Source organism: Neoarius graeffei, chromosome 18 (genome assembly GCF_027579695.1).
Source record: "Neoarius graeffei isolate fNeoGra1 chromosome 18, fNeoGra1.pri, whole genome shotgun sequence".
In the NCBI taxonomy this organism is placed as follows: domain Eukaryota; kingdom Metazoa; phylum Chordata; class Actinopteri; order Siluriformes; family Ariidae; genus Neoarius; species Neoarius graeffei.
In genome coordinates, this window is record NC_083586.1 from 20,970,239 (window position 1) to 20,998,046 (window position 27,808).

At 41.7% G+C, this 27,808-nt stretch overlaps 1 protein-coding gene across 1 annotated transcript in view; it reads right to left on the reverse strand.

Moving 5' to 3' along the window:
- Positions 1–27,808, reverse strand: part of cacna1hb (calcium channel, voltage-dependent, T type, alpha 1H subunit b) — a 179,746-nt gene that overhangs the window by 69,337 nt on the left and 82,601 nt on the right. The window contains exons 7-8 of the mRNA XM_060898260.1: positions 27,187–27,781; positions 15,241–15,590 (exon numbers count right to left, since the gene is read on the reverse strand). Coding sequence (XP_060754243.1) covers positions 15,241–15,590; positions 27,187–27,781 — 945 coding nt within the window. The remainder of the gene's footprint in view (positions 1–15,240; positions 15,591–27,186; positions 27,782–27,808) is intronic.

Consider the following 27,808-nt stretch of genomic DNA (forward strand, 5'->3'; position numbering starts at 1 on the left):
AACACAGAAAGGAGTCTGTTTTTACTGCCGTCGGGAGAGCCCCTGAAGACGCAGTGGCTTAATTTTATTTACTTCAATAATACGCCGTCGAGTCTACCTAAGACGGTGTATGTTTGTCAGAAGCATTTTCCTGAGGAATGTTTCCACAACTTGGGACAGTACAGGGCAGGTTTTGCACATCAACTGTCACTGAAGCCTGGGTCCGTACCAAGCATCCCTGCCGCATCAGCCACAAACACCGAACAAGTAAGTGTATAACTGGTCGTTTTGCCATGTTTTAAAATCGGTGCGTTAGTCTAGCAATGGCTACATTAGCTGTGCAGCTAACCACTTCCTGCAGTTAGCCAGGTACATGGGCTCGAGTTGTACCATTTTTTTAGACAGGGCGGACGGACCAGGGCATTCGCCCGCCTGGCTGTGCCCGACGAGGAGCGCTCTCGGCCGGCTTGGGAGGCAGACGGCAGCCCCTCCTGGAAGTGCAGTTTTACCATGGGCCTCATGCGGAAAAAAACGACAAAGTCCCAGTTTTACCATGGGCTCGAGTTGTACCATTTTTTTTAGACAGGGCGGACGGACCAGGGCATTCGCCCGCCTGGCCGTGCCCGATGAGGAGCATTCTCGGCCGGCTTGGGAGGCAGACGGCAGCCCCTCCCCCCATGGCACGCCCCCACCGTCTACCCTTCCCCGCCTCCTGCTTCTCATTAGCAAAACGATGCACTGGGAAAAGCGCTGAAATGGGGCTTTCTCCCAGGAGGCTATATCTACGTACCGAGGGTTCATTTCGAGAAAGGCTGTGGATATAACATCCAGAAGCCTCCACGAGCCCGTTTAAAGCATCAACAAACCACCATGCCATGGGCCCTTTAAACCAAAAAGTTCTATTTTGGTCTCATCCGTCCACAAAACATTTTTCCAGTAGCCTTCTGGCTTGTCCATGTGTCTTTAGCAAACTGCAGACAAGCAGCAATGTTCTTTTTGGAGAGCAGTGGCTTTCTCCTTGCAACCCTGCCATGCACACCATTGTTGTTCAGTGTTCTCCTGATGGTGGACTCATGAACATTAGCCAATGTGAGAGAGGCCTTCAGTTGCTTAGAAGTTACCCTGGAGTCCTTTGTGACCTCACCAACTATTACACACCTTGCTCTTGGAGTGATCTTTGTTGGTCGACCACTCCTGGGGAGGGGAACAATGGTCTTGAATTTCCTTCATTTGTACACAATCTGTCTGACTGTGGATTGATGGAGTCCAAACTATTTAGAGATGGTTTTGTAACCTTTTCCAGCCTGATGAGCATCAACAATGCTTTTTCTGAGGTCCTCAGAAATCTCCTTTGTTCGTGCCATGATACACTTCCACAAACATGTGTTGTGAAGATCAGACTTTGATAGATCCCTGTTCTTTAAATAAAACAGGGTGCCCACTCACACCTGATTGTCATCCCATTGATTGAAAACACCTGACTCTCATTTCACCTTCAAATTAACTGCTAATCCTAGAGGTTCACATTATCACAAGTGGCAAGCTGAGGTGACATGAGGACCCAAGAGCAGACTCAGAAAACATGCAGTGTAAAGAGAAAACTTCTTTAATGAAGTAGATGGCAGAAAGGCAAAGGTCCAGTAGGGCTCAGGCAAAAATCAGTAGTCAAAAACAGGCCACAAATCTTCAAAAAAAAAAATGATGAACACAGGAACAAGGGAAATCCAGGCAGAAGTAGCAACAGACACAATTCAAAAGAACAGGCAGGCAAAAACAGGGACAAAAAAACGGACAGAAAAACTTGACAAAAAACAAGGAAAAATTCAGGCAGGGGGAATCAAGAAGACACAATACCAATGAGCTGTAGCGAGGTGAGGAAAGTCTACAAGAGACAGTCTGGCAAATGGAGTAGCTCCAAACAGTTCTTACAAAGCCCTGGCTGATGGGAGAGGAGTGGTAGCGGGTGTGGGAGTGCTGCTTCAGGAAATGGCCTTCAGCAAGGCAGGGTTGAATTCCTGTCCTGGATCCGGCATGGAAGTCCCAGAATCTAAGGCATGGATGGACTGGACCGGATTGTGACACACATACTTTTGCCACTCACAGATATGTAATATTGGATCATTTTCCTCAATAAATAAATGACCAAGTATAATATTTTTGTCTCATTTGTTTAACTGGGTTCTCTTTATCTACTTTTAGGACTTGTGTGAAAATCTGATAATGTTTTAGGTCATATTTATGCAGAAATATAGACAATTCTAAAGGGTTCACAAACTTTCAAGCACCACTGTAATATACATAACTCCTTCTCCTTTTATAGTGCGTCATTACTTTTGTCCTCATTTAATGGCTGATTGTATTCGTTGTCATTTGTCTTGGAATTGCTTTCTTTCACTAAATTGGTGAAATAAATATTCCGTAATCCTTATATCAATCCGAAGCCAAACAATCGAGGTTCATGTCACGCAGATCTACACTAAATTACCACACTCCTGTTCTTTCTCTGTTTTAAAAACCACTACCTGCCACCGCCTACTAGCAGCATTAACCCTTCATGAGAGTCTTACATAGCCTTTTTCTTTAAAGGGGTACAAAATATAATATATACGGTTGCTGATGTGACAAAGTAACGTATTCTTAACAGGGCTTTGAACCGGTTCAAGGAACGAAAACGAAAACCGGGAACTTTTTCTATTTCACATGGAACAGAAACGAAACCAGAAACTTTATTATTTATGTTCCGGAACAGAAACGCTTATTAAAAATAATGGTAACCGGTTAATACCGGTTTTTATTTCGTTCCTCAAAGTTTCCATAGCCTACAAATAAAAAAGTCATTCTTCTCCTGCGCAAGTTTCTATGACCCGCTGGGGTTCACTTCCTGTGTGACGTTCGCTGACTGAATGGAGAGAGCGGGAGGGTGGACTACTATCACGTCTCCATGTGATAATAAGTGAGTAAGTGCATTACTGAGTGTCTGAGCAAAGAAGAGCCTGAACGATGCAACCTCCCTATTGGCTGTTTGTAAAAATGTATCAATTGTTGCCCCTCCCACGGGAATCATCGCGGGCTCGAGAGACGAGACCTGACGAGTTAGTTCGTTGGTAGCAGAACAAAATGTCTGGACACAAATCGGGTTTTCAGAAAACGAAAGAAAATAAACGGAGGGTCGAAAATACAAAAAAGGAGGCAGAAAATGCAAAACGAGTTTTAAGGTAGGACAAATGGTTAGTTTTCTGAGGCAGCCCGCCGTGGCTGCCTGCAGGCTTATTTATTATAGCCCATTTAGTTAAAATAGTTGATATAAAATGTTTATAGTTATAGTTATGTGATGGTTGTCCTGATTTAGACTGGTGGTTTTTTTTGGGGGGGGTGCGCGATGTTGCACCCGGGTCCAGATTAGGGCAGAACCGGCCCTGGCTACATTTCAGGTGTAGTTTGTTTTATGTATGTATGTACTTGCATAGATGTGTACTTGGTCTTCCAATATGGCGCCTAACAAAATCTCGCGGCGCGGTGACGTCATGCGGTAGCCCTCTATAGGGCCTGACTAGCCTTTGGTAACACACTAAACAAATTCTCTTTCATTTTTGGCACTTTTTCTGTTTGTGTAGATGGGAAGACATACTGAGAATCCAAATCGCCAACATTTGAAATAATAATTGTTTTGAATTATTTCTTGTCTTATTTAATGAAGGTTGTAATAGAATTAGCCTACATTTGGCTTAAGCTGGAAGAGACAGAGACATAATTTTATAGCCATTTGTTAAACAGCTGACAGGGAACGTAATTAACCGTTCCGGGAACGAAATTTTTTTGTTCTTTTTTTTTTTTTTTTAAAGATATTTTTTGGGCTTTTTGCACCTTTTATTGGATAGGACAGTGTAGAGACAAGAAACGAGCGGGAGAGAGAGAGAGACGGGGAGGGATCGGGAAACGACCCCGGGCCGGAACCGAACCCGGGTCGCCCGGATCCACGGCACGGCGCCTCATCCACCTGAGCCACGACGCCCCCCGAAATTTTTTTGTTCTAACCGGTTCGGGAACGTCTATTTAATGGTGGAACCCAAAACCGGAAACGTTAAAATTCCGTTTCTGTTCGGAACGAACCAATAGGAAAAAAATTCTGGTTCAAAGCCCTGATTCTTAAGTATTCTATCAAATTTATGTGCTAGAAAACAGCGAAATATCTTGGTAATTGTAAATATAATACTTTATACGCTAAACCGCACAAGAGTCGCCATTTTTAAAAGACCGTGACGTCAGCGCTACCCACTGCACTAGCGGAACTCTCCGAAATAGAGGAGATAAGCGTGTAATCATGGCGTCGGGCGCATCAAGTGAAAGCGACAGCTCTGTCGAATCATACGAAGAGATCCCGCAAGACACACTGCAAGCAGGCTATGGCTTAGAAGGGTACCAGTTTGAACCTAGGAGAGGTACTCTCAACTCCGGTGATGAAATAAGAGAAGAAAGCTCGGATGACGGCGAGGATGAGACTGATGCCGACCATGGGCATGGCGAGCGTGGGGCAGAGTGTCTGCGTGCAGGTGACACGGCGTGGTGCTCGTGCGGAAAATGTAACATGGAGTTGCTCACGAGTCCAGCAGAATTTATTTGCTGCAATGAGATAGGCGCCACCCGTGGACTTGCGAAATCGTCGCAAGAGGCAGAAACAGGTATTTCACACGTGCTATTCCCAACCTCAATGAGCCAACACAACTGGGCACATACATACGTCATGAGTGTTACGCAGACAAAATGAACGTGCATTCTGATTGGATAAAATTAATATCATGGCGGGCTGTTCAAACTGCGGAAATAGTTTGCTCGAGCTACTTTCAAAACACTATAACTTTCCAACCTTAGAACAAAAAAACTTTTGTAAGTCTTGAATAAGGTTCGTCAATGTGTGTTTTATTGTTATATTTACTCTATATATTGCCCTCTGTTCCCCTTTAAAATGCACTCGTAACTCGAAACTATGTTAAGGCACAAAAATTACACATCTATACACAAACACACTGAGAAGAAATTCAATCTTCTGATATCAAAATCTCCAAAAAATACAAGGTCTAGAATGTGAAAAACTTGAATGCAGGGCAACTTCACCTTCATGGACGATACCTCTGATGAAAGAGTGATATGGGAAAATCCAAGCAGCCTCCACAAATGGTCATGGAAGTGCAAGAAAAAAAACAAGAGCTCAGGGAGATCATTCGAAACCCGTCTGGAGCATATTCGCCAAGCGTGACGTCGCTGACAAAATCCAGCACGATGTAGACAGGAAGAGCGTACGCTGTGGGGAATAACCCAGTGACAGGAACTGTACACAAAACCAAATGAAAGGATTCACTGAGAAGTGTTTATAAAAGCTGCATGTCGGTAAAGACTAAAACACTTGAGGAAGCGCTGCTCCAGGAAAATAATCAACAAAGTTGATAAGTAGACAAACCACAAAAAAGTAAACGTTTCAAACTGGAGACTCCTTCTATAAATGGAGTATAAATAAACATCTCTTTATGGAAGGCTACATTCACCACGAACAAACTGTTGCTATGGCAACAATATCACCCCACACACACACTCGATATACAACTGTGTACTTACTTACAGTATTACATTACAGGCATTTAGAAGATGCTCTTATCCAGAGTGATGTACAACATACCCAGAGCAGCCTGGGGAGCAGTTGGGGGTTAGCTGCCTTGCTCAAGGGCACTTTAAGCATTCCTGCTGGTCCAGGGAATTGAACCGACAACCTTTTGGTCCCAAAGCTGCTTCTCTAACTATTAGGCCATGTCTAACCCCAGTATATAAATAAATACATTTAACTGGCAGTAACTCATGGGAAGTGTATAAATACTTTTGTTTCGTTTTTACTCCACAACTCTTCCAGCTGAAAAGGTCTTCACTCGTCTCCAGGCCTTCTCCTCACTCTCACAAAGTTTTCCTTGCAACTTTTCCCACTTGCTCATTAAAGGGCTGATGACACGAACATGACTCTATGCAATTTCTTAAATAAACTATACAACATGGCAAACATGTTAGATTTCTGTTATAATTACATGAAAAGAAGCTGTTGTTACGCGAATATCCAACTTTTAATTGCACAGCGCAAGAAAACTGGGTCCGTGGCTCGCGGCCATGCTGTGACGTCAGCGGAAGAACACGCTGCGGTTCACTGGCTGTTCTACTCTGGTTCTACTCAATGGAAATGGCGCATGCAGCGCTCGAAACTAACGGTGTCCCGACGTCCCGGGGACCATAAAAAATGTCATCGGGACACAAAATTATCATATCTGGGACAATCCCGGGACAATGGAAAAAAATAGATCTAGAAAAAAAGTTCTACATTAATATTATTTACAAAGCCGTAACACATGCGTAGACATTCACCTAATTTGTCAATTTTAATTTTAAAACGTTAACAGCGAAAAATACATAGTAGCTACACTTTCGATGCACCTGCATCCGTAGGCTACAGAGCAGCGCATTCTGTTCTAGAATCTTCGGCCGGAGTCCGCATTATATGGACTTGGAATGGAATTGCTACCGCACACGCTGCGCCGACTCTTGGCAGAACAAAAATGCTGAAGTGGTTGAAGCGGACCGACCGCGGGGAAGAAACTGAAAGCCCAGACATAACGTCTCCGGGACCTTCAGGATCCAAAGTGTCCTCGCCTGGTCTGCAGGCAACGCGAGCAACTGAATGAGCTTAATGAACACTGTTAGACACGTTATAGAATACAACAGGAATGATGTGGATGATATTGACGGAAGATACCGTTCAACAGAATAAGTGAGTTTTCTTGGTGTCTTTCTCGTTCAGAAAGTTTAGTCAGTCAGCAGCACAACTGGGCTCGGACCTGGCACTATGCTGATGTTGCTAACATTTGCACCCGGCAGCGAAAGTTCATAAAAATGGATAACGGTAATGGATAACGGAAAGTTCATAAAAATGGATAACGGTAATGGTGAAAATTATAAGTTGGCCTTATAGGTGCCAACAGATATTCAAGGTATAAGTAGATGAAATGAACATAAAAGGGGTCTTATTTTCAACTAAAGTGTACTGCAGATGTAGGGAGTTGAAACATTTTCTGAATGAGCTAGTTGGCCCCTTTAAATAAACGGGTATCTATTCATACAGTGAGATCGCCAAAGTTTAATAAACTGAAAATGCAATAACTGTAATTTTGAAGTAGATGATGTATTGGACATGTGTCGCTTGTGTCTTGTGACTTATTGTAAAAATGATATAAAGGGTTCAAAATCGCATAGTTACAAATATAATAGTAACTTCATATGATAATATTAACCACTGGTTATTTCAGAGAGGAAAAAAATGGGGACACTATTGCTTCCATTCGGGACAATACAACACAGAATTCGGGACCACTGGGGGACACAAAGAAAAAAAGTTAATTTCGAGCCCTGGGCGCATGAAAACGCCGGTGAACTCTCTAGTGCTAGCTCTTCCTCTTCTGGGAGTCTAGAATTGTGTTGATCTCTTCCGAATAGAATCTATGATAGCCTGCCCTCTTTACCCTTTGCCTCTCGTTGCTAGGCGGCAGTTACATGAAAGCCGCAAGCTTTCACAAGCAAATACATGACTGATATCACGCCGACTATATGATTACATTTATGATTATCATATAGAATCTATAGCTCTACGCACCTTTATCTTATGTCGTTTCACAACACATGTTCTGACAGGAGGACTGTCTTTGGATCCGGCATAGCTACTAGTAGATCCCCTCCGGAATACTGGCAGTGTTGCCAGATTGGGAGGAATCCTGCCCAGAATGGGCAGTTTCAAGTGCATTTTAAACATATTTTGGGCTGGAAAACGTCAGCAGTATCTGGCAACAGATACTGCTGACGTTTTCCAGCCCAAAATATGTTCAAAACCCACCAAAATGCACTTGAAACCGCTCAACTGGGCGGGAAACCTCCCAATCTGGCAACACTGTGTAGGCACTGCTGATGGTAGCAGCACACGTTTGTGATGAACTGAACACCCAAGAGATTGTTTTAAGCTGGGAAGGGTGTCAAAACAATCCAAATCGAAGTGTTCAGAGCACAGGACAGATGTTGGTGAGGGCTCCCACTTGTCACGAGTGCGCCTGACTTGCTTCACCCAATTCGCATGCAGCTCGGGATCTCTGGGAAACTTGAATAATTGAATAAACTTACCCCATCCTTGTGGGTTTTGGAGCAAAAGCCGGCAACACAACGCGAAGGCATAATAACTAATATATATATATATATATATATATATATATATATATATATATATAATGTATAATAAAAATACTAATATATATATATATATATATATATATAATGTATAATAAAAATACTAATAATGACAAACTGAACACCTGTCGCATCAACAACAAACTGGTAAGTTAGGAGGAAGGTTATTTCGCTGACGTCATATAGCTCCTCCTCCTCTTTCGTCTCCTGGGTGCTGCAGCCCCGTCAAATTTGCCCAAATAGCCGCGTTTTTTATCATAACTTGTAAAATAGGCGCCTTCGTGAATTAATATATGGATCATCGGGAATTACTTTTTATGTTATAAAACATCGCCAAAGATGTCAAAAACGTGTCATCAGCACTTTAAGCATGTGGCCTTTATCAAGCTGCTTAAAAAAAAAAAGAAAAAAAGTGCTGCACGAACAATAGCAAGGTGAATCAATGAATTGTATTCGGTCAATATGACGGAGTGGAATCGGCTCACACACAGACAACACGGGCCGTGAGCTGAAAACAGGGTTCCTACAGGTTTCTTCAAGTGAAATTCAAGGCTTTTTCAAGACCATTTATACACAAATTCAAGACCTAATTTCGCAGCTGATTTCACCGGCAAAGAAACATCTCATGTACATCAAGCTGCTTTGTTTTCGTTACTTCACTCATGCTCTCATCGAACATCAACACAAACGGTGATTGGTTGGCTTTAGACACCAGCTCGTCTTTGATGTGGACCATGAGACCAAACTTTGCGATGTAGGCTGTCTTGTCAGCACCGCATCTGAAGCTCTGAGCGATATCGGAGTCCGGGAACATACACCTTAACAACTCCGAGATACCCTCGTTCAAATTATAGGACTGATGTTGTGCAATTGTGTGTAGAGTCCACAACACCTCCGCTTTCATTGTTTGTGTAGACCCAAATGTTGTGCGCAGATCTACTCTTGCAGTCGTTACATGAGGGACTACACTAGCAACGGGCTGGCTGGCATTAGCCATGCTAGGTAGTTGGCTAACGTTGACTGCCGCTTCGGCTGGCCGAAAAACACTGGCGATGGAAGGCGTTCGCTGTTTCTCTTTCATACATGCTATGTGTTTTGATGATTTCGCGTGCGATTCTAGCGCCTTCACGCCCATTGTGCCGAGTTTAAACGCCCTTTTACACACACAGCAAAACGCCTCGAATACATTGCCATTGACAGGTTTTACCCACTCACGAAATGAAATATGATGCCTCCATGCCTCGTTAAACTTGCATTTGCCCATTTTTCCATAGATAGGCCTATATGTAGGCTATAGACTTTTCATTTATACTTTTAGACTTAATTCTCCAGACTTTCCTTTTACCGCGCGCCAAACAAGTTCAGGGATGTGTGTTCGAAGAATTTTGCCCTCAGGGTGTGCGTGCGATAGCATGGTTCCGCCCACAGCTCCAGTTCCGCCACTTATTTACTTACTTAGGCCGCCGGTACATTATTTACCAAAATAATGGCGGTTAAGATATTAAAAAATAATGAGAAATTCTATACGGAGAAGTTACATACTGTGCACAGATTTTAAGATCTACACATTAAAATTCATTAAAAGTTTACTCTAGGGTACTGGAGAGGAGAATTCGACCAATAGTCGAACCTCGGATCCAGGAGGAACAATTCGGTTTTCGTCCTGGTCGCGGAACACTGGACCAGCTCTATACCCTTCATAGGGTGCTCGAGGGTTCATGGGAGTTTGCCCAACCAGTCCACATGTGCTTTGTGGATCTGGAGAAGGCATTCGACCGTGTCCCCCGTGGTATTCTGTGGGGGGTGCTTCGGGAGTATGGGGTTCGGGGCTCTTTGCTAAGGGCTGTCTGGTCCCTGTACGAACGGAGCAGGAGTCTGGTTCGCATTGCCGGCAGTAAGTCAGACCTGTTCCCAGTGCATGTTGGACTCCGGCAGGGCTGCCCTTTGTCACCGGTTCTGTTCATAATTTTTATGGACAGAATTTCTAGGCGCAGCCAGGGGCCGGAAGGAATCCTGTTTGGGAACCACAGGATTTCATCTCTGCTTTTTGCGGATGATGTTGTCCTGTTGGCTTCTTCAAACCAGGACCTTCAGCATGCACTGGGGCGGTTTGCAGTCGAGTGTGAAGCGGCTGGGATGAGAATCAGCACCTCCAAGTCCGAGGCCATGGTTCTCGACCGGAAAAGGGTGGCTTGCCCTCTCCAGGTTGGTGGAGAAGTCCTGCCTCAAGTGGAGGAGTTTAAGTATCTCGGGATCTTGTTCACGAGTGAGGGAAGGATGGAGCGTGAGATCTACAGGCGGATCGGTGCAGCCTCCGCAGTGATGCGGTCGCTTTACCGGTCCGTCGTGGTGAAGAAGGAGCTGAGCCAAAAGGCGAAGCTCTCAATTTACCGGTCGATCTACGTTCCGACTCTCGCCTATGGTCATGAGCTTTGGGTAATGACAGAAAGAACAAGATCGCGGATATAAGCGGCCAAAATGAGTTTCCTTCGCAGGGTGGCTGGGCGCTCCCTTAGAGATAGGGTGAGAAGCACAGTCACTCGGGAGGAGCTCAGAGTAGAGCCGCTGCTCCTCCACATCGAGAGGAATCAGCTGAGGTGGCTCGGGCATCTTTTTCGGATGCCTCCTGGACGCCTCCCTGGGGAGGTGTTCCAGGCATGTCCCCCCGGGAGGAGGCCCCGGGGAAGACCCAGGACACGCTGGAGGGACTATGTCTCTCGGCTGGCCTGGGAACGCCTCAGTGTTCTTCCTGAGGAGCTGGCCGAGGTGTCTGGGGAAAGGGAAGTTTGGGCTTCCATGCTTAGACTGCTGCCTCCGCGACCCGGTCCCAGATAAGCGGAAGAAGACGAGACGAGACGAGACATTAAAATTCAAGGCTTTTTCAAGGCTTTTTAAGGTATTATTTCCAAATTCTTAAATTCAATGCTTTTAAGGCTTTTTAAGACCCCGCGGGAACCCTGTGAAAAAGAAATATTTCCGTACCGCAGACTACTGAAAAATCTGGTCTCTATTTCTATTTTCGAAAGCTACTTCAGACACAATTTACGATATAACGTTTGATTACATGGAGCGAAAAGTGATCGTTCTGACTTACGTGAGAGAAATGTATCGCCCATTACGTTTGTCTGTGTGAACATGTTTGGATTCAGGAGCTTGCACTGAAAAAAAAAAAAAACCTAGCACTTATTAGTTCGGTATCTATTAAGCTAGCATATGTATACATCCTCCATGTCAAATCATACAGCAATATATTCCATTTGGATTGATAAATGATGTATGATGTTTTGAGTTACACCACTAGAGACAGTTTTTCTCAACTTAGTCATCCACAAGCAAAATGCTCCTTTGGCGACAGCAAGAAAGTCAAGGATGTCAGTTAAGAGGACGGAGGAACGTTAGATGTTTTTGTTCCAGGAATTTTCAAATATTGAAGCTTAAGGTTGGTTGTAACTATGATGAACAGGTTATGATGATAAATTTGTATTAGATGAAAAAAGTATTGGAATTGGATATAAGGTATCGGATTGGTACTGGTATCGGAAATTTTTAATGGATTCCTAACCACAGTCTGGACAAATTCAATGATGATGATGATGATGCGATGAAATATCAGCTTGACCCGGTTTAAACCTTTCATCTGGATTTAATACAAAAGCAGATCAATGTGACGAATCACAATAAAGAATTAAAAGCAGAATGAAATCTTCTCCATCCTGCTCACATCACGATTTCATGTCCTCCACTGAATAGCTCGTGTCTCTGCTCAATTGTATGCACAATTTATATACATACACAAGAGTGGTGGCTATAATTATCGACAGTCCATAATTATCGACACCTTTTCAGAGAAAAAACAAACAATTTTACAAAGGTGAGTTTCAGTTACAACAGTTATTATTGGTTAATTAATCAACCGGAAGACCCACACACACACACCCTTTGAGCTTGTCGTCTGATGATGCAGCTCGTTACCTGAGATGGATTTTTTTTAGCACGATCAGCAATTTGAGTAAAGCCTGGACGTTATCATCGCAGGTAAGCATGGTGGAAAGATCATGGACATGTTTTTACTGATCAAATTCACCGATATTTCATGATCTCCTTGTCGAAACCTACTTTGTTTCTTACTCTTTCATTTGACAGTCACCATTTTGTATCTAAATGTGCATTTAAGAAGTCACGTGAGGTGTCGATAATAGTGATCACTTTCACTGGTGTTCATCGTTATCGACACCCTGTGCAATTAAGTGACATTTACAGTGCCTTGCAAAAGTATTCATACCCCTTGAACTTTTTCACATTTTTCCACCTTACAACCACAAACTTAAAAGTTTTTTATTGAGATTTTATGTGATAGACCAACACAGAGTAGCACATAATTGTGAAGTGAAACGAAAATGATAAATGGTCTTCAAAATTTTAAACAAATAAAAATCTGAAAAATGTGATGTGCATTAGTATTCAGCCCCCCCTGCGTCAATACTTTGTAGAGCCACCTTTTGCTGCAATTACAGCTGCAAGTCTTTTGTGGTATGTCTCTACCAGCTTTGCACATCTAGACACTGAAATTTTTGCCCATTCTTCTTTGCAAAATAGCTCAAGCTCAGCCAGATTGGATGGAGAGCGTCTGTGAACAGCAATTTTCAAGTCTTGCCACAGATGCGCAATGGGATTTAGGTCTGGACTTTGACTGGGCCATTCTAACACATGAATATTCTTTGATCTAAACCATTCCATTGTAGCTCTGGCTGTATGTTTAGGGTCATTGTCTTGCTGGAAGGTGAATCTCCTTCCCAGTCTCAAGTCTTTTGCAGCCTCCAACAGGTTTTCTTCCAGGATTGCCCTGTATTTAGCTCCATCCATCTTCCCATCAACTCTGACCAGCTTCCCTGTCCCTGCTGAAGAAAAGCATCCCCATAGCATGATGCTGCCACCACCATGTTTCACAGTGGGGATGGTGTGTGCAGGGTGATGAGCAGTGTTAGTTTTCCACCACACATAGCGCTCTGCATTTAGGCCAAAAAGTTCAACTTTGGTCTCATCTGACCAAAGCACCTTCTTCCACATGTTTGCTGTGTCCCCTACATGGCTTCTTATGCCTGTCTTTCAACAATGGCTTTCTTCTTGCCACTCTTCCAAAAAGGCCAGATTTGTGGAGTGTACGACTTATAGCTGTCCTGTGCACAGATTCTCCCACCTGAGCTGTGGATTTCTGCAGCTCCTCCAGAGTGATCATGGGCCTCTTGGCTGCTTCTCTGACCAGTGCTCTCCTTGCTCGCTCTGTCAGTTTAGGTGGACGCCCATGTCTTGGTAGGTTTGCAGTTGTGCCATACTTTTTCCATTTTTGAATGATGGATTGAACAGTGCTTCTTGAGATGTTCAGAGCTTGGGATTTTTTTTATAACCTAACCCTGCTTTAAACTTCTCCAGAACTTTATCCCTGACCTGTCTGGTGAGTTCTTTGGTCTTCATGATGCTGTTTGTTCTTCAGTGTTCTCTAACAAACCACTGAGGCCTTCACAGAACAAGTGTATTTATGCTGAGAGTAAATTATACACAGTAGGACTCTATTAATTAATTAGATGACTTCTGAAGGCAATTGATTGCACTGGATTGTATTTAGAGGTATCAGAGTACAGGGGGCTGAATACTAATGCACACCACATTTTTCAGATTTTTATTCGTTTACAATTTTGAAGACCATTTATCATTTTCATTTCACTTCACAATTATGTGCTACTCTGTGTTGGTCTATCACATAAAATCTCAATAAAAAACTTTTAAGTTCGTGGTTGTAAGGTGGAAAAATGTGAAAAAGTTCAAGGGGTATGAATACTTTTGCAAGGCACTGTACAACTGTTATGGATTGATCTTTGTGTAACATTGTTGAAGTAGATTAAGTACTTTAAAACATAAAAATGCTGTGATTTATAATATATATATTTTTTCTGATTCATAACAGAATGGAATGTTTATAGAGTATTTGGAATCCTACTGCAATAAACAGAATTAGACCAGAATTAAATTCCAAGCACATAAAAAAATTACATGCTTGAAATATTCAGATTTTTCTATTCCATTCAGATTTTTTTTTCTTTGCAGTTTGTAAATCTCTACCACATATTACAACATCAGAAGACATTTTATATTTTGGCTCGAGGAATGACATGCGACCTTTGACCTGGATTTTCATGTGGTTACAATGTCAGTTGCCTCTTGACGTTTATTAGTAAACTACAAAACTAGAAATTAATACAAACAACAATGAATAATGAACAAAATGTGATCTACGAAAATACTCAGAAAGTGGGTAGAGAGTGGAACAAAAAGATTTTCTGACACAGGTTAATCATTATCAGTTCATTTGTTTACAAACATTAAAATTACTTCCTCATTTTTGTCAACACTGACATCAATATATTTATATAAAATATATTTTGTACTATGGTGGTGTAGTGGTTAGTGCTGTCGCCTCACAGCAAGAAGGTCCTGGGTTCGAGCCCCGTGGCCGGCGAGGGCCTTTCTGTGTGGAGTTTGCATGTTCTCCCCGTGTCCACGTGGGTTTCCTCCGGGTGCTCCGGTTTCCCCCACAGTCCAAAGACATGCAGGTTAGGTTAACTGGTGACTCTAAATTGAGCGTAGGTGTGAATGTGAGTGTGAATGGTTGTCTGTGTCTATGTGTCAGCCCTGTGATGACCTGGCGACTTGTCCAGGGTGTACCCCGCCTTTCGCCCGTAGTCAGCTGGGATAGACTCCAGCTCGCCTGCAACCCTGTAGAACAGGATAAAGCGGCTACAGATAATGAGATGAATGAAATGGAAAATAATAGAATGTGCTTGATCAAGTGATATTCTATAAGCTTCGAGAGTGGAAGCCATTTTGGATGTGAACAATTCAGTAACAGGACAAACTGTGTTTTTTGTATTTTTTTGTCTGGAGCTACGATAACAGAAGTAAACTGTGTGTGTGTGTGTGTGTGTGTGTGTGTGTGTGTGTGACCTGTTCATGGTACTCCACTCCCATGCTGAGTGTATTGATGAGGATCGCGATCATGATGCCTCTGTTGAAATACTTGCTGTCCACAATCCTCCTCAACACGGCTCTCACACAGCGTACACACACTCCGGGGAAGTTTTCTCTCTTCGGCTTCTCGCCGAAATTCCTTTCAGATTCCCACCTCGTCTTTTTCACCTCCGTGTCACTTTCTTTCTCCGTGTCTGAGTCACAGACGGAGTTGGAGCTGAGTGTGTCAGCCTCGCAGGCAGAAATCGGACATGTGGGAAGCTCGCACGGCGCCGGTCTGCTGCCAGCTTCTGTACACACACTGGAACACACATCTGGATACACACCTGCAGGGAAAAAATGATACCGTCTGTCTTTTCAGTCATTAACATGAAATATTTTAGACCTGAAGTCTTTTCAAAAATATTTCAGGTCCTATTTCAGATTTTCAGCTCGTGTTGTTCGGAGTGTTCCCACTCGTTCACAATCCATTTCCTTTTCAATATTTAGAAAAAGTGAGAAAAAAAATCACAACATGCAGTTTTAAAGAATAAAAAATGTAAAGAATCTTGACATGCTTTTCATAAAAATGATTTACAGTGGTGCTTGAAAGTTTGTGAACCCTTTAGAATTTTCTATATTTCTGCATAAATATGACCTAAAACATCATCAGATTTTCACACAAGTCCTAAAAGTAGATAAAGAGAACCCAGTTAAACAAATGAGACAAAAATATTATACTTGGTCATTTATTTATTGAGGAAAATGATCCAATATTACATATCTGTGAGTGGCAAAAGTATGTGAACCTCTAGGATTAGCAGTTAATTTGAAGGTGAAATTAGAGTCAGGTGTTTTCAGTCAATGGGATGATAATCAGGTGTGAGTGGGCACCCTGTTTTATTTAAAGAACAGGGATCTATCAAAGTCTGATCTTCACAACACATGTTTGTGGAAGTGTATCATGGCACGAACAAAGGAGATTTCTGAGGACCTCAAAAAAAGTGTTGTTGATGCTCATCAGGCTGGAAAAGATTACAAAACCATCTCTAAAGAGTTTGGACTCCACCAATCCACAGTCAGAAAGATTGTGTACAAATGGAGGAAATTCAAGACCATTGTTACCCTCCCCAGGAGTGGCCGACCAACAAAGATCACTCCAAGAGCAAGGAGTGTAATAGTCAGCGAGGTCACAAAGGACCCCAGGGTAACTTATAAGCAACTGAAAGCCTCTCTCACATTGGCTAATGTTAATGTTCATGAGTCCACCATCAGGAGAACACTGAACAACAATGGTGTGTATGGCAGGGTTGCAAGGAGAAAGCCACTGCTCTCCAAAAAGAACATTGCTGCTCATCTGCAGTTTGCTAAAGATCACATGGACAAGCCAGAAGGCTATTGGAAAAATGTTTTGTGGACGGATGAGACCAAAATAGAAATTTTTGGTTTAAATGAGAAGCGTTATGTTTGGAGAAAGGAAAACACTGCATTCCAGCATAAGAACCTTATCCCATCTGTGAAACATGGTGGTGGTAGTATCATGGTTTGGGCCTGTTTTGCTGCATCTGGGCCAGGACAGCTTGCCATCACTGATGGAACAATGAATTCTGAATTATAGCGGCGAATTCTAAAGGAAAATGTCAGGACATCTGTCCATGAACTGAATCTCAAGAGAAGGTGGGTCATGCAGCAAGACAACGACCCTAAGCACACAAGTCGTTCTACCAAAGAATGGTTAAAGAAGAATAAAGTTAATGTTTTGGAATGGCCAAGTCAAAGTCCTGACCTTAATCCAATCAAAATGTTGTGGAAGGACCTGAAGCGAGCAGTTCATGTGAGGAAACCCACCAACATCCCAGAGTTGAAGCTGTTCTGTACGGAGGAACGGGCTAAAATTCCTCCAAGCCGGTGTGCAGGACTGATCAACAGTTACCGCAAACGTTTAGTTGCGGTTATTGCTGCACAAGGGGGTCACACCAGATACTGAAAGCAAAGGTTCACCTACTTTTGCCACTCACAGATATGTAATATTGGATCATTTTCCTCAATAAATAAATGACCAAGTATAATATTTTTGTCTCATTTGTTTAACTGGGTTCTCTTTATCTACTTTTAGGACTTTTGTGAAAATCTGATGATGTTTTAGATCATATTTATGCAGAAATATAGAAATTCTAAAGGGTTCACAAACTTTCAAGCACCACTGTATTTGTCACATTTTTCAGGTTCTGCTGCAGGAAACCAACCCTACCTCTTTACACTGACCTCAGCAGCCCATGGCATAAACCCACTGGACCTTTGGTCCAGGTGAGCTAAAAATTTAAATTTCTCACATTTATTAGTATCAAAAGGCACATATACATTACTTAATCAACACGTATACCAACTTTCAAGACCATAGCACTCATAGTTTTCAAGTTCTGGTCCGGAAACAAAACCTACCCCTAAGACTAACCTGAGAGACTAAGTCTGAAATTGTTTCCACTGAAACATGAAAAATTTAAATTTCTTAGTATGAAAAGGCACATCTACATTCCGTTGTTAACATGTATACCAAGTTTCGAATCCGTATCATGAATAGTTTTGGATATATGCTCCGGAAACGAACATTGCTCTTAGAAACTAAATCAAAATCTATTTTTTATGCAAAAATTTGAAACATACTTTTCTTCAAAAATCCAAAATAGCAAAAGGCACCAGTTCACATGTTGGTTGATATGTATACAAAGTTTCATAAAGATATCTTCAGTAGTTTTAAAGATATGGCCCGGAAACGAAAATGTGATTGGACAGATGGACAGACAGACCAAACTTCATTTGGGCAGAGGATAATAAATAAATAAAAAAACAAATAGCAGAGGGAGACGGCTCGAGAAAAAACTCAGAATTTCCAAGATTAAAATCATACATATACAGAAATAAACTTGGATATTCTTTGAAATTATAAAGTCATACATTTGTGAGAAAAAGCTCATCATTTTCCGAGCTTAAAGTCATAAATTCATGAAGAAAAAAATTTTGAAAATCAGTGTTTAAAAAAAATTCTGAGTTTCTTTTTGTTTCAAATATACGACTTATTTCTCAAAAATTCGAATTTTTTTTTCTCAGAATATTACCTCCTCCACCAGCTCCGTATTTTTTTCATAATAAATAAACATAATCCCAATACTAAACATTGTTCTTCTTCAAATTAACATAAAAATCTGTTTAAAAAGAAAAAAATGCTTACATTATTTGATTCTTGTGGTCTATTTAATAAACATATATTTTCCCATCTCATTATCTCTAGCCGCTTTATCCTGTTCTACAGGGTCGCAGGCAAGCTGGAGCCTATCCCAGCTGACTACGGGCGAAAGGCGGGGTACACCCTGGACAAGTCGCCAGGTCATCACAGGGCTGACACATAGACACAGGCAACCATTCACACTCACATTCACACCTACGGTCAATTTAGAGTCACCAGTTAACCTAACCTGCATGTCTTTGGACTGTGGGGGAAACCGGAGCACCCGGAGGAAACCCACGCGGACACGGGGAGAACATGCAAACTCCGCACAGAAAGGCCCTCGCCGGCCACGGGGCTTGAACCCGGACCTTCTTGCTGTGAGGCGACAGCGCTAACCACTACACCACCGTGCCGCCCGAGTGAATGTCTAAATAATGAAAATACAGGAAACTCCATTTATTTATATATTTAAATGCTTTTGTCAGCTTTTTCTTTTCCGAACCCTTCCCATGTTAGATTTGGTTTAGTATATTCCCAGATTTCACACTAATAATAAATGAAAGATACTAATTAAGCAGGCTGGATTATTAACAGAGCTCCAGATGTGTAGATATTTGAAGGTTAGTTTGTCCAAATTGTGTTCAGTATTTTGTCACCTCAGTGGCACTGGAAAGTCTGATGGGGTTAACATTAACGTGTGGGGTTAACCAGGCATGGGACATCTATGTGCTTAAGAAGCTCTGAGTCTTCATTTTCATTTGGATTTCATTCAGAATTATTAGAGCAGAGGAAATCTTCATTACTCTTCAAAACCCCGGAGAAACAGACACTTAATGTTTAATTAGCACAGAGAGATTGTTCTTCTCTATTTCCACTATTCTCACATCCGACACGTGTGTGTGTGTGTGTGTGTGTCTCTATCTATCTATCTATCTATCTATCTATCTATCTATCTATCTATCTATCTATCTATCTATCTATGTGAACGGTAGGTGGCGTAAGACCTGAAATGAGCTGACAACGTTACAAGAAATTTATAAGAAAAAAAATCTGTCGGGAATAAAATCTGAATATTTCAAGAATAAAGTCACAAATTTGAACTTTCCAAGAATATACCTCGATAGTATAAATATGGAGTTGATTATAGAAAATCACACACTCTGATTGGTCGAGAGATTCAGACTATTTCTTGATGATCACCTCAAGTGACTCAGCAAAATGGCGGCTAATCGCTTTGTCACTGTAAGTGAAGAAGAATTACAAATAATGCAAGGAAACGCTGTTCCTAAAAGCACTAAAGATACTACGAAGTTTGGTTTAAATCTATTCAAAGGTAAGGTGGAATTGGGATTTACAACCCCGATTTCAAAAAAGTTGGGACAAAGTACAAATTGTAAATAAAAATGGAATGCAATGATGTGGAAGTTTCAAAATTTCATATTTTATTCAGAATAGAACATAGATGACATATCAAATGTTTAAACTGAGAAAATGTATCATTTAAAGAGAAAAATTAGGTGATTTTAAATTTCATGACAATAACAACACATCTCAAAAAAGTTGGGACAAGGCCATGTTTCCCACTGTGAGACATCCCCTTTTCTCTTTACAACAGTCTGTAAACGTCTGGGGACTGAGGAGACAAGTTGCTCAAGTTTAGGGATAGGAATGTTAACCCATTCTTGTCTAATGTAGGATTCTAGTTGCTCAACTGTCTTAGGTCTTTTTTGTCGTATCTTCCGTTTTATGATGCGCCAAATGTTTTCTATGGGTGAAAGATCTGGACTGCAGGCTGGCCAGTTCAGTACCCGGACCCTTCTTCTACGCAGCCATGATGCTGTAATTGATGCAGTATGTGGTTTGGCATTGTCATGTTGGAAAATGCAAGGTCTTCCCTGAAAGAGACGTCGTCTGGATGGGAGCATGTGTTGCTCTAGAACCTGGATATACCTTTCAGCATTGATGGTGTCTTTCCAGATGTGTAAGCTGCCCATGCCACACGCACTAATGCAACCCCATACCATCAGAGATGCAGGCTTCTGAACTGAGCGCTGATAACAACTTGGGTCGTCCTTCTCCTCTTTAGTCCGAATGACACGGCGTCCCTGATTTCCATAAAGAACTTCAAATTTTGATTCGTCTGACCACAGAACAGTTTTCCACTTTGCCACAGTCCATTTTAAATGAGCCTTGGCCCAGAGAAGACGTCTGCACTTCTGGATCATGTTTAGATACGGCTTCTTCTTTGAACTATAGAGTTTTAGCTGGCGACGGCGGATGGCACGCTGAATTGTGTTCACAGATAATGTTCTCTGGAAATATTCCTGAGCCCATTTTGTGATTTCCAATACAGAAGCATGCCTGTATGTGATGCAGTGCCGTCTAAGGGCCCGAAGATCACGGGCACCCAGCATGGTTTTCCGGCCTTGACCCTTACGCACAGAGATTCTTCCAGATTCTCTGAATCTTTTGATGATATTATGCACTGTAGATGATGATATGTTCAAACTCTTTGCAATTTTACACTGTCGAACTCCTTTCTGATATTGCTCCACTATTTGTCGGCGCAGAATTAGGGGGATTGGTGATCCTCTTCCCATCTTTACTTCTGAGAGCCGCTGCCACTCCAAGATGCTCTTTTTATACCCAGTCATGTTAATGACCTATTGCCAATTGACCTCATGAGTTGCAATTTGGTCCTCCAACTGTTCCTTTTTTGTACCTTTAACTTTTCCAGCCTCTTATTGCCCCTGTCCCAACTTTTTTGAGATGTGTTGCTGTCATGAAATTTCAAATGAGCCAATATTTGGCATGAAATTTCAAAATGTCTCACTTTCGACATTTGATATGTTGTCTATGTTCTATTGTGAATAGAATATCAGTTTTTGAGATTTGTAAATTATTGCATTCCGTTTTGATTTACAATTTGTACTTTGTCCCAACTTTTTTGGAATTGGGATTGTATTTTATCAATTTCAAAACAAAGTGTTTTATGTGACTTGGTGTAGATAAGTGATGCAAGTCTGCGTTATTACATTTACATACCATTTTTGATGTTTGAAATAAATTATTTTTAATATGATCTTTTATGGGCAGCACGGTGATGTAGTGGTTAGCGCTGTCGCCTCACAGTGGGAAGGTCCGGGTTCTGGCCCCGTGGCCGGCGAGGGCCTTTCTGTGTGGCGCTTGCATGTTCTCCCCGTGTCCGCGTGGGTTTCCTCCGGGTGCTCCGGTTTCCCCCACAGTCCAAAGACATGCAGGTTAGGTTAACTGGTGACTCTAAATTGAGCGTAGGTGTGAATGTGAGTGTGAATGGTTGTCTGTGTCTATGTGTCAGCCCTGTGATGACCTGGCGACTTGTCCAGGGTGTACCCCGCCTTTCGCCCGTAGTCAGCTGGGATAGGCTCCAGCTTGCCTGCGACCCTGTAGAACAGGATAAAGCGGCGAGATGAGATGATCTTTTATTTCTTTTGAAATAATGACCTGTGTATTTCTATTAAAACAATTATCTGCAATTATTATACATATGGGCCACTTTTTCCATGAAATTAAAAATGTGTTCTATTCCCTTCTAGTGGGTTTATTGATAGCATGCAATATTGCTTTCATATCGCTTATCCTCCATGTATTACGCCACTCTCCCCAATGGAGAATGAGCATGCAATATTGTTATAATATTGCATGATGTCAAGACAACACGGCGTCACACATCGGCGCTCATGCGAAGATCCAGTGACAAAACTTTTCTCCTGCGCATGCACACAATCATTTCTTTGTCGGCTGGGAAAGAGAGAAGACGAGGCTAATCCAGTGCTAGGCTGAAGCACAAAATAAATAAACTGAAAACTGAAGATGCGCTGAACACCCAAAAGGCTACCAAAACTTCATTAGATATTCTTCACGCATATTTACAAGAGAAAAACATACCAACGGACATCAAAAAACTGGAAAAGAGACACATCGGAGATGTAAAACTTCTGCGCTAATGAGTGACTGACACAGTTTGTAAATTTTGTAGTTTGTAAACCTGCATGGCTGCCAGGTTTGCTTCATTAAAAGTGGAAGATTTTGAGAGAATTTTGGCTGCCAGGTTGCTCCGTTGTGTGTAGCTGCCAATGTTGATTTTAAAAGTAACTAAGTAAATTACCGTATTTTTCGGACTATAAGTCGCACTTTTTTTCATAGTTCGGCTGGCCATGCGACTTATACTCCGGTGCGACGTATATATGTTTGTTTGTTTGTTTTTTTCACCGCGGAATAACTGGAGCTGATGCTGAGTCTGACGACAGCCACGCAGAAGAAGAGGAAACGGCGCTTCATCTGCCGCTGGAGGCAGAGTTGTTGAGAAGCGACACCGAGGATGAGGAATTCAATGGATTTGCTGATTTGGAGTGAAATCATCAGCTTGATAAACTTGATTGACCTGTGTTTTATTATTAATGATAGGCCTATAGCTATTTAAATAAGTTATGTAGTGATTTTAGGCAGTGCTTAATTTGTGAAGTGGGAGGTCCCAGAACGCAGGAGGTGGGTGGGTCCAGCGACTCAAAAAAAAAAAAGCCGGGGGATGGTTTACTATAACTTTACGCACATGCGCTTATTGTGTGTGTAAAATAATAATAATAATAATAATAATATCAGACATTATGATCTTAGAAAACGCTTTAGTGACAAACAGTTACAGACAGTAATATGTCGTGATATTATATTATAAAATATTAATTTTTATTAGTCTATATATTAAATTATATATTACATTTATCTTCTAAAATAACAGACTGTACTCATCACAACCGGTTTATTTCACCATTGGAGATCAGATCACACAAGACATGAGTTAAATGACTCATTTTAAGGATTTAAGTAGGGGATTTAAAAGCGGTTGTTGTTGTTTTTTTTTCACTAGACGGCTGTTTTTACTACCGTACCTGTCTTTGGAGATGATATACCTATAGCCTACTTGACCTCTGATTTGATTAAATAAAATTCGACAAAAATGAAGAATGACACTCCTCGATGATGACTACAGCTTTAATAACACAGATGAAAGAGCCATGGGGCGATAATAAGCCCTACCGGTAAAAATATTCTAAAAGCAAACTGATTAATGCATCAGTAATAGGCTACTAATATTAGTTATAATAATAATAATAATATAGGCTATTAGTAATAACGATAGTGATAGTATTAAAGATAGTAGTAGATATTTAAAATAATCAGACTAGGCTACTTACAGGGCAAAGGGCGCGTTATCACTGCTCAGCTGTTCGTTTATTAAATAAACAATGCAGTCGCGCAGTAACCACGCGCCGCTTATCAGATACAATCACAGATTCTATGGATAGAATAACCCTTCAAAAAAGTGCGACTTATAGTCCGGTGCGACGTATATATGTTTTTTTCGTCTTCATAATGCATTTTTTGGCTGATGCGACTTAAACTCCGGAGCGACGTATAGTCCGGAAAATACGGTATATAATATTCAGCTTGACTGTGCTAGCATTGGCCTGCGCTAACACTATGCCGGCTGGAAGGTAACTAGACTGCCACGTTAACAGCACTGAGTTGTGAGTAAGCTAGCGTGGGTCTTTGAGAATGCCGATATGAAGAGAGTGTATGTATAATAACAATAATAATAAAAATATTGGCTGGCTTTTTTTTTCGTGGTCTATCAGATATATTCCATTCAGCTACTCATCTTTGACTTGTTCAGTATCATGCTAGCTGAATGGAATATATCTGATAGACCACAAAAAAAAGCCAGCCAATATTATATAAATCATTAACCTTGACCTCGACTTTATCTCAGTTATTATTCACCGATATTCACTTCACCTTCAGAGAATAATTGTTAAATATCGACACATCATGCATCACAGGGTTGCAGTACTGGAGTCCAGGACTCGGACTTGAGTCTGACTCGTGCCCTAATTTTAAGGACTCGTCAGTCAACTCTGACTTGAGCACTGATAACTCGGACTTGGATTCGGACTCATACATTAACTGCATTAGGACTTGCAAATTGGAGATTTATTTTTTGTAACATGCCATAATAATTTGGCATAAGATATGTATATCTACTTCATTTTTGTACTAATTTCGTGTAAGAGTGTCACACCTGCACACCTTGGCACATGCATCAGATAGACTCTTGGGCGCGCTCCGGACAGCGCATGCACTAAGCAGACACTCTCGCACGCCGTAAACGACTCACACCTGCACAGGATTAAGGCACAATCAGCACACCTGAATAAAGACTGTGAAAACACACTTACTTTGCGAAGTATTGAGTTGCTTTGCTGACATGTTACCGAGCCTTATTTCCTTGTTTGGTTTCCTGATCCCTGATTTCCTGTTTCTTGTCTTTGATTCTGCCGAGTCTACGATAGCCTGTTTGTGCCTCTCTTGACCTATTGCCCATTTCACTGTTTTACGATTTTGCCTGCCATTCTGGATTGTTTACGTGTCTTCACTTGTATTAATAAAAACACACCTTCTGCACTTACATCCATCTTCCAACCATCTCTGACAGAATACTTCACACTCCCTGACAAAGAGAAGCACATTCACCTGTTCATGCATCATGTTCAGGAACAAACTAATGTTAATGGCGCTGAAACAGCCACCGTCACATGGTACGGTTGGAGTGTTGGACTCGGACTCGACTTGGATCAATAGTGGATTCGACTGGAAATTATTTTTAATCACTCGGACTTGAACACCAGGGACTCGAGACTGGACTCAGACTCGAGGTTCAGTGACTCGACTACAACACTGATGCATCAAAAGATCTTCATTTGTACTATTCCCTGTCATTTCTGAATAAAATAACACATATGGAATTACGCAGTGGCCAAGAAACACATTACACACTTTTCTAAAAACCTTGTTCTTTTTAAAAAATAAAAATGTGGATGTTAAACGTTTGAAATGTTCTAAAATGTTTTTGTTGTTGTTGCAGATGCAGACACTCAGAGTCATTTATACACGTGAACAACTTTAAATTATAATACAACCCCGATTCCAAAAAAGTTGGGACAAAGTACAAATTGTAAATAAAAACGGAATGCAATAATTTACAAATCTCAAAAACTGATATTCTATTCACAATAGAACGTAGACAACATATCAAATGTCGAAAGTGAGACATTTTGAAATTTCATGCCAAATATTGGCTCATTTGAAATTTCATGACAGCAACACATCTCAAAAAAGTTGGGACAGGGGCAATAAGAGGCTGGAAAAGTTAAAGGTACAAAAAAGGAACAGCTGGAGGACCAAATTGCAACTCATTAGGTCAATTGGCAATAGATCATTAACATGACTGGGTATAAAAAGAGCATCTTGGAGTGGCAGCGGCTCTCAGAAGTAAAGATGGGAAGAGGATCACCAATCCCCCTAATTCTGCGCCGACAAATAGTGGAGCAATATCAGAAAGGAGTTCGACAGTGTAAAATTGTAAAGAGTTTGAACATATCATCATCTACGGTGCATAATATCATCAAAAGATTCAGAGAATCTGGAAGAATCTCTGTGCGTAAGGGTCAAGGCCGGAAAACCATACTGGGTGCCCGTGATCTTCGGGCCCTTAGACGGCACTGCATCACATACAGGCATGCTTCTGTATTGGAAATCACAAAATGGGCTCAGGAATATTTCCAGAGAACATCATCTGTGAACACAATTCACCGTGCCATCCGCCGTTGCCAGCTAAAACTCTATAGTTCAAAGAAGAAGCCGTATCTAAACATGATCCAGAAGCGCAGACGTCTTCTCTGGGCCAAGGCTCATTTAAAATGGACTGTGGCAAAGTGGAAAACTGTTCTGTGGTCAGACGAATCAAAATTTGAAGTTCTTTATGGAAATCAGGGACGCCGTGTCATTCGGACTAAAGAGGAGAAGGACGACCCAAGTTATCATCAGCGCTCAGTTCAGAAGCCTGCATCTCTGATGGTATGGGGTTGCATTAGTGCGTGTGGCATGGGCAGCTTACACATCTGGAAAGACACCATCAATGCTGAAAGGTATATCCAGGTTCTAGAGCAACATATGCTCCCATCCAGACGACGTCTCTTTCAGGGAAGACCTTGCATTTTCCAACATGACAATGCCAAACCACATACTGCATCAATTACAGCATCATGGCTGCGTAGAAGAAGGGTCCGGGTACTGAACTGGCCAGCCTGCAGTCCAGATCTTTCACCCATAGAAAACATTTGGCGCATCATAAAACGGAAGATACGACAAAAAAGACCTAAGACAGTTGAGCAACTAGAATCCTACATTAGACAAGAATGGGTTAACATTCCTATCCCTAAACTTGAGCAACTTGTCTCCTCAGTCCCCAGACGTTTACAGACTGTTGTAAAGAGAAAAGGGGATGTCTCACAGTGGGAAACATGGCCTTGTCCCAACTTTTTTGAGATGTGTTGTTGTCATAAAATTTAAAATCACCTAATTTTTCTCTTTAAATGATACATTTTCTCAGTTTAAACATTTGATATGTCATCTATGTTCTATTCTGAATAAAATATGGAATTTTGAAACTTCCACATCATTGCATTCCGTTTTTATTTACAATTTGTACTTTGTCCCAACTTTTTTGGAATCGGGGTTGTATATTTCGTTAATGTGTGGTTGCACCAAATGCCATTTTCTGAAGTGTGTGTGTGTGTGTGTGTGTGTGTGTGTGTGTGTGTGTGTGTGTGTGTGTTCACCATGCTGTGTTTTGTTGGTGGTGTTCTTGCTCTTGAGGGCACTGGGGTGAACACGTGAGTGGGTGAAGAAGGCCAGGGGTAGGATGGTGGGGTAGTTCACACCGATACCGCTGAGGCTATGGACGGTCAGAGGGAATGAGGAAGTGTATTTGGGAAGGCATTTCTCTCCACTCAGGAGCACCGCCTTCAGTTCCGGGACATCCGTGCCATTTCCCATACAATGATGACGATGATGACGATGATGATGATTATGATGAAAGACGTGTCGGGTGAGCTCAATCTTCTCCTTATTGCTCCAGTGTCCATTGGCCCCACCCACAGCAGCAGACTCACCGAGGTTCACACTCTTGCTCTTGCGCCACACGTCGTTATATAAATGAATAATGTAGCGATAAAACTTGCGTAAAAGATAGCCAAGGTAGTTCAGAATCTCTTCGTAACATGAGCCAGGCTCAGCCAAACTTTGTAGTGTGGACTCGTTACTCCGGAAACGAGCTCGCTGCTCACGCATCAGCTGGTTCTCACGCTGCTTAGTTTCCGAAAACTGTGTAGCGATGACAACCAGGCACAGATTGATCATGAAGAAGGAGCCAACCTAAAGCAAGAAAACAGAAGGCTAACC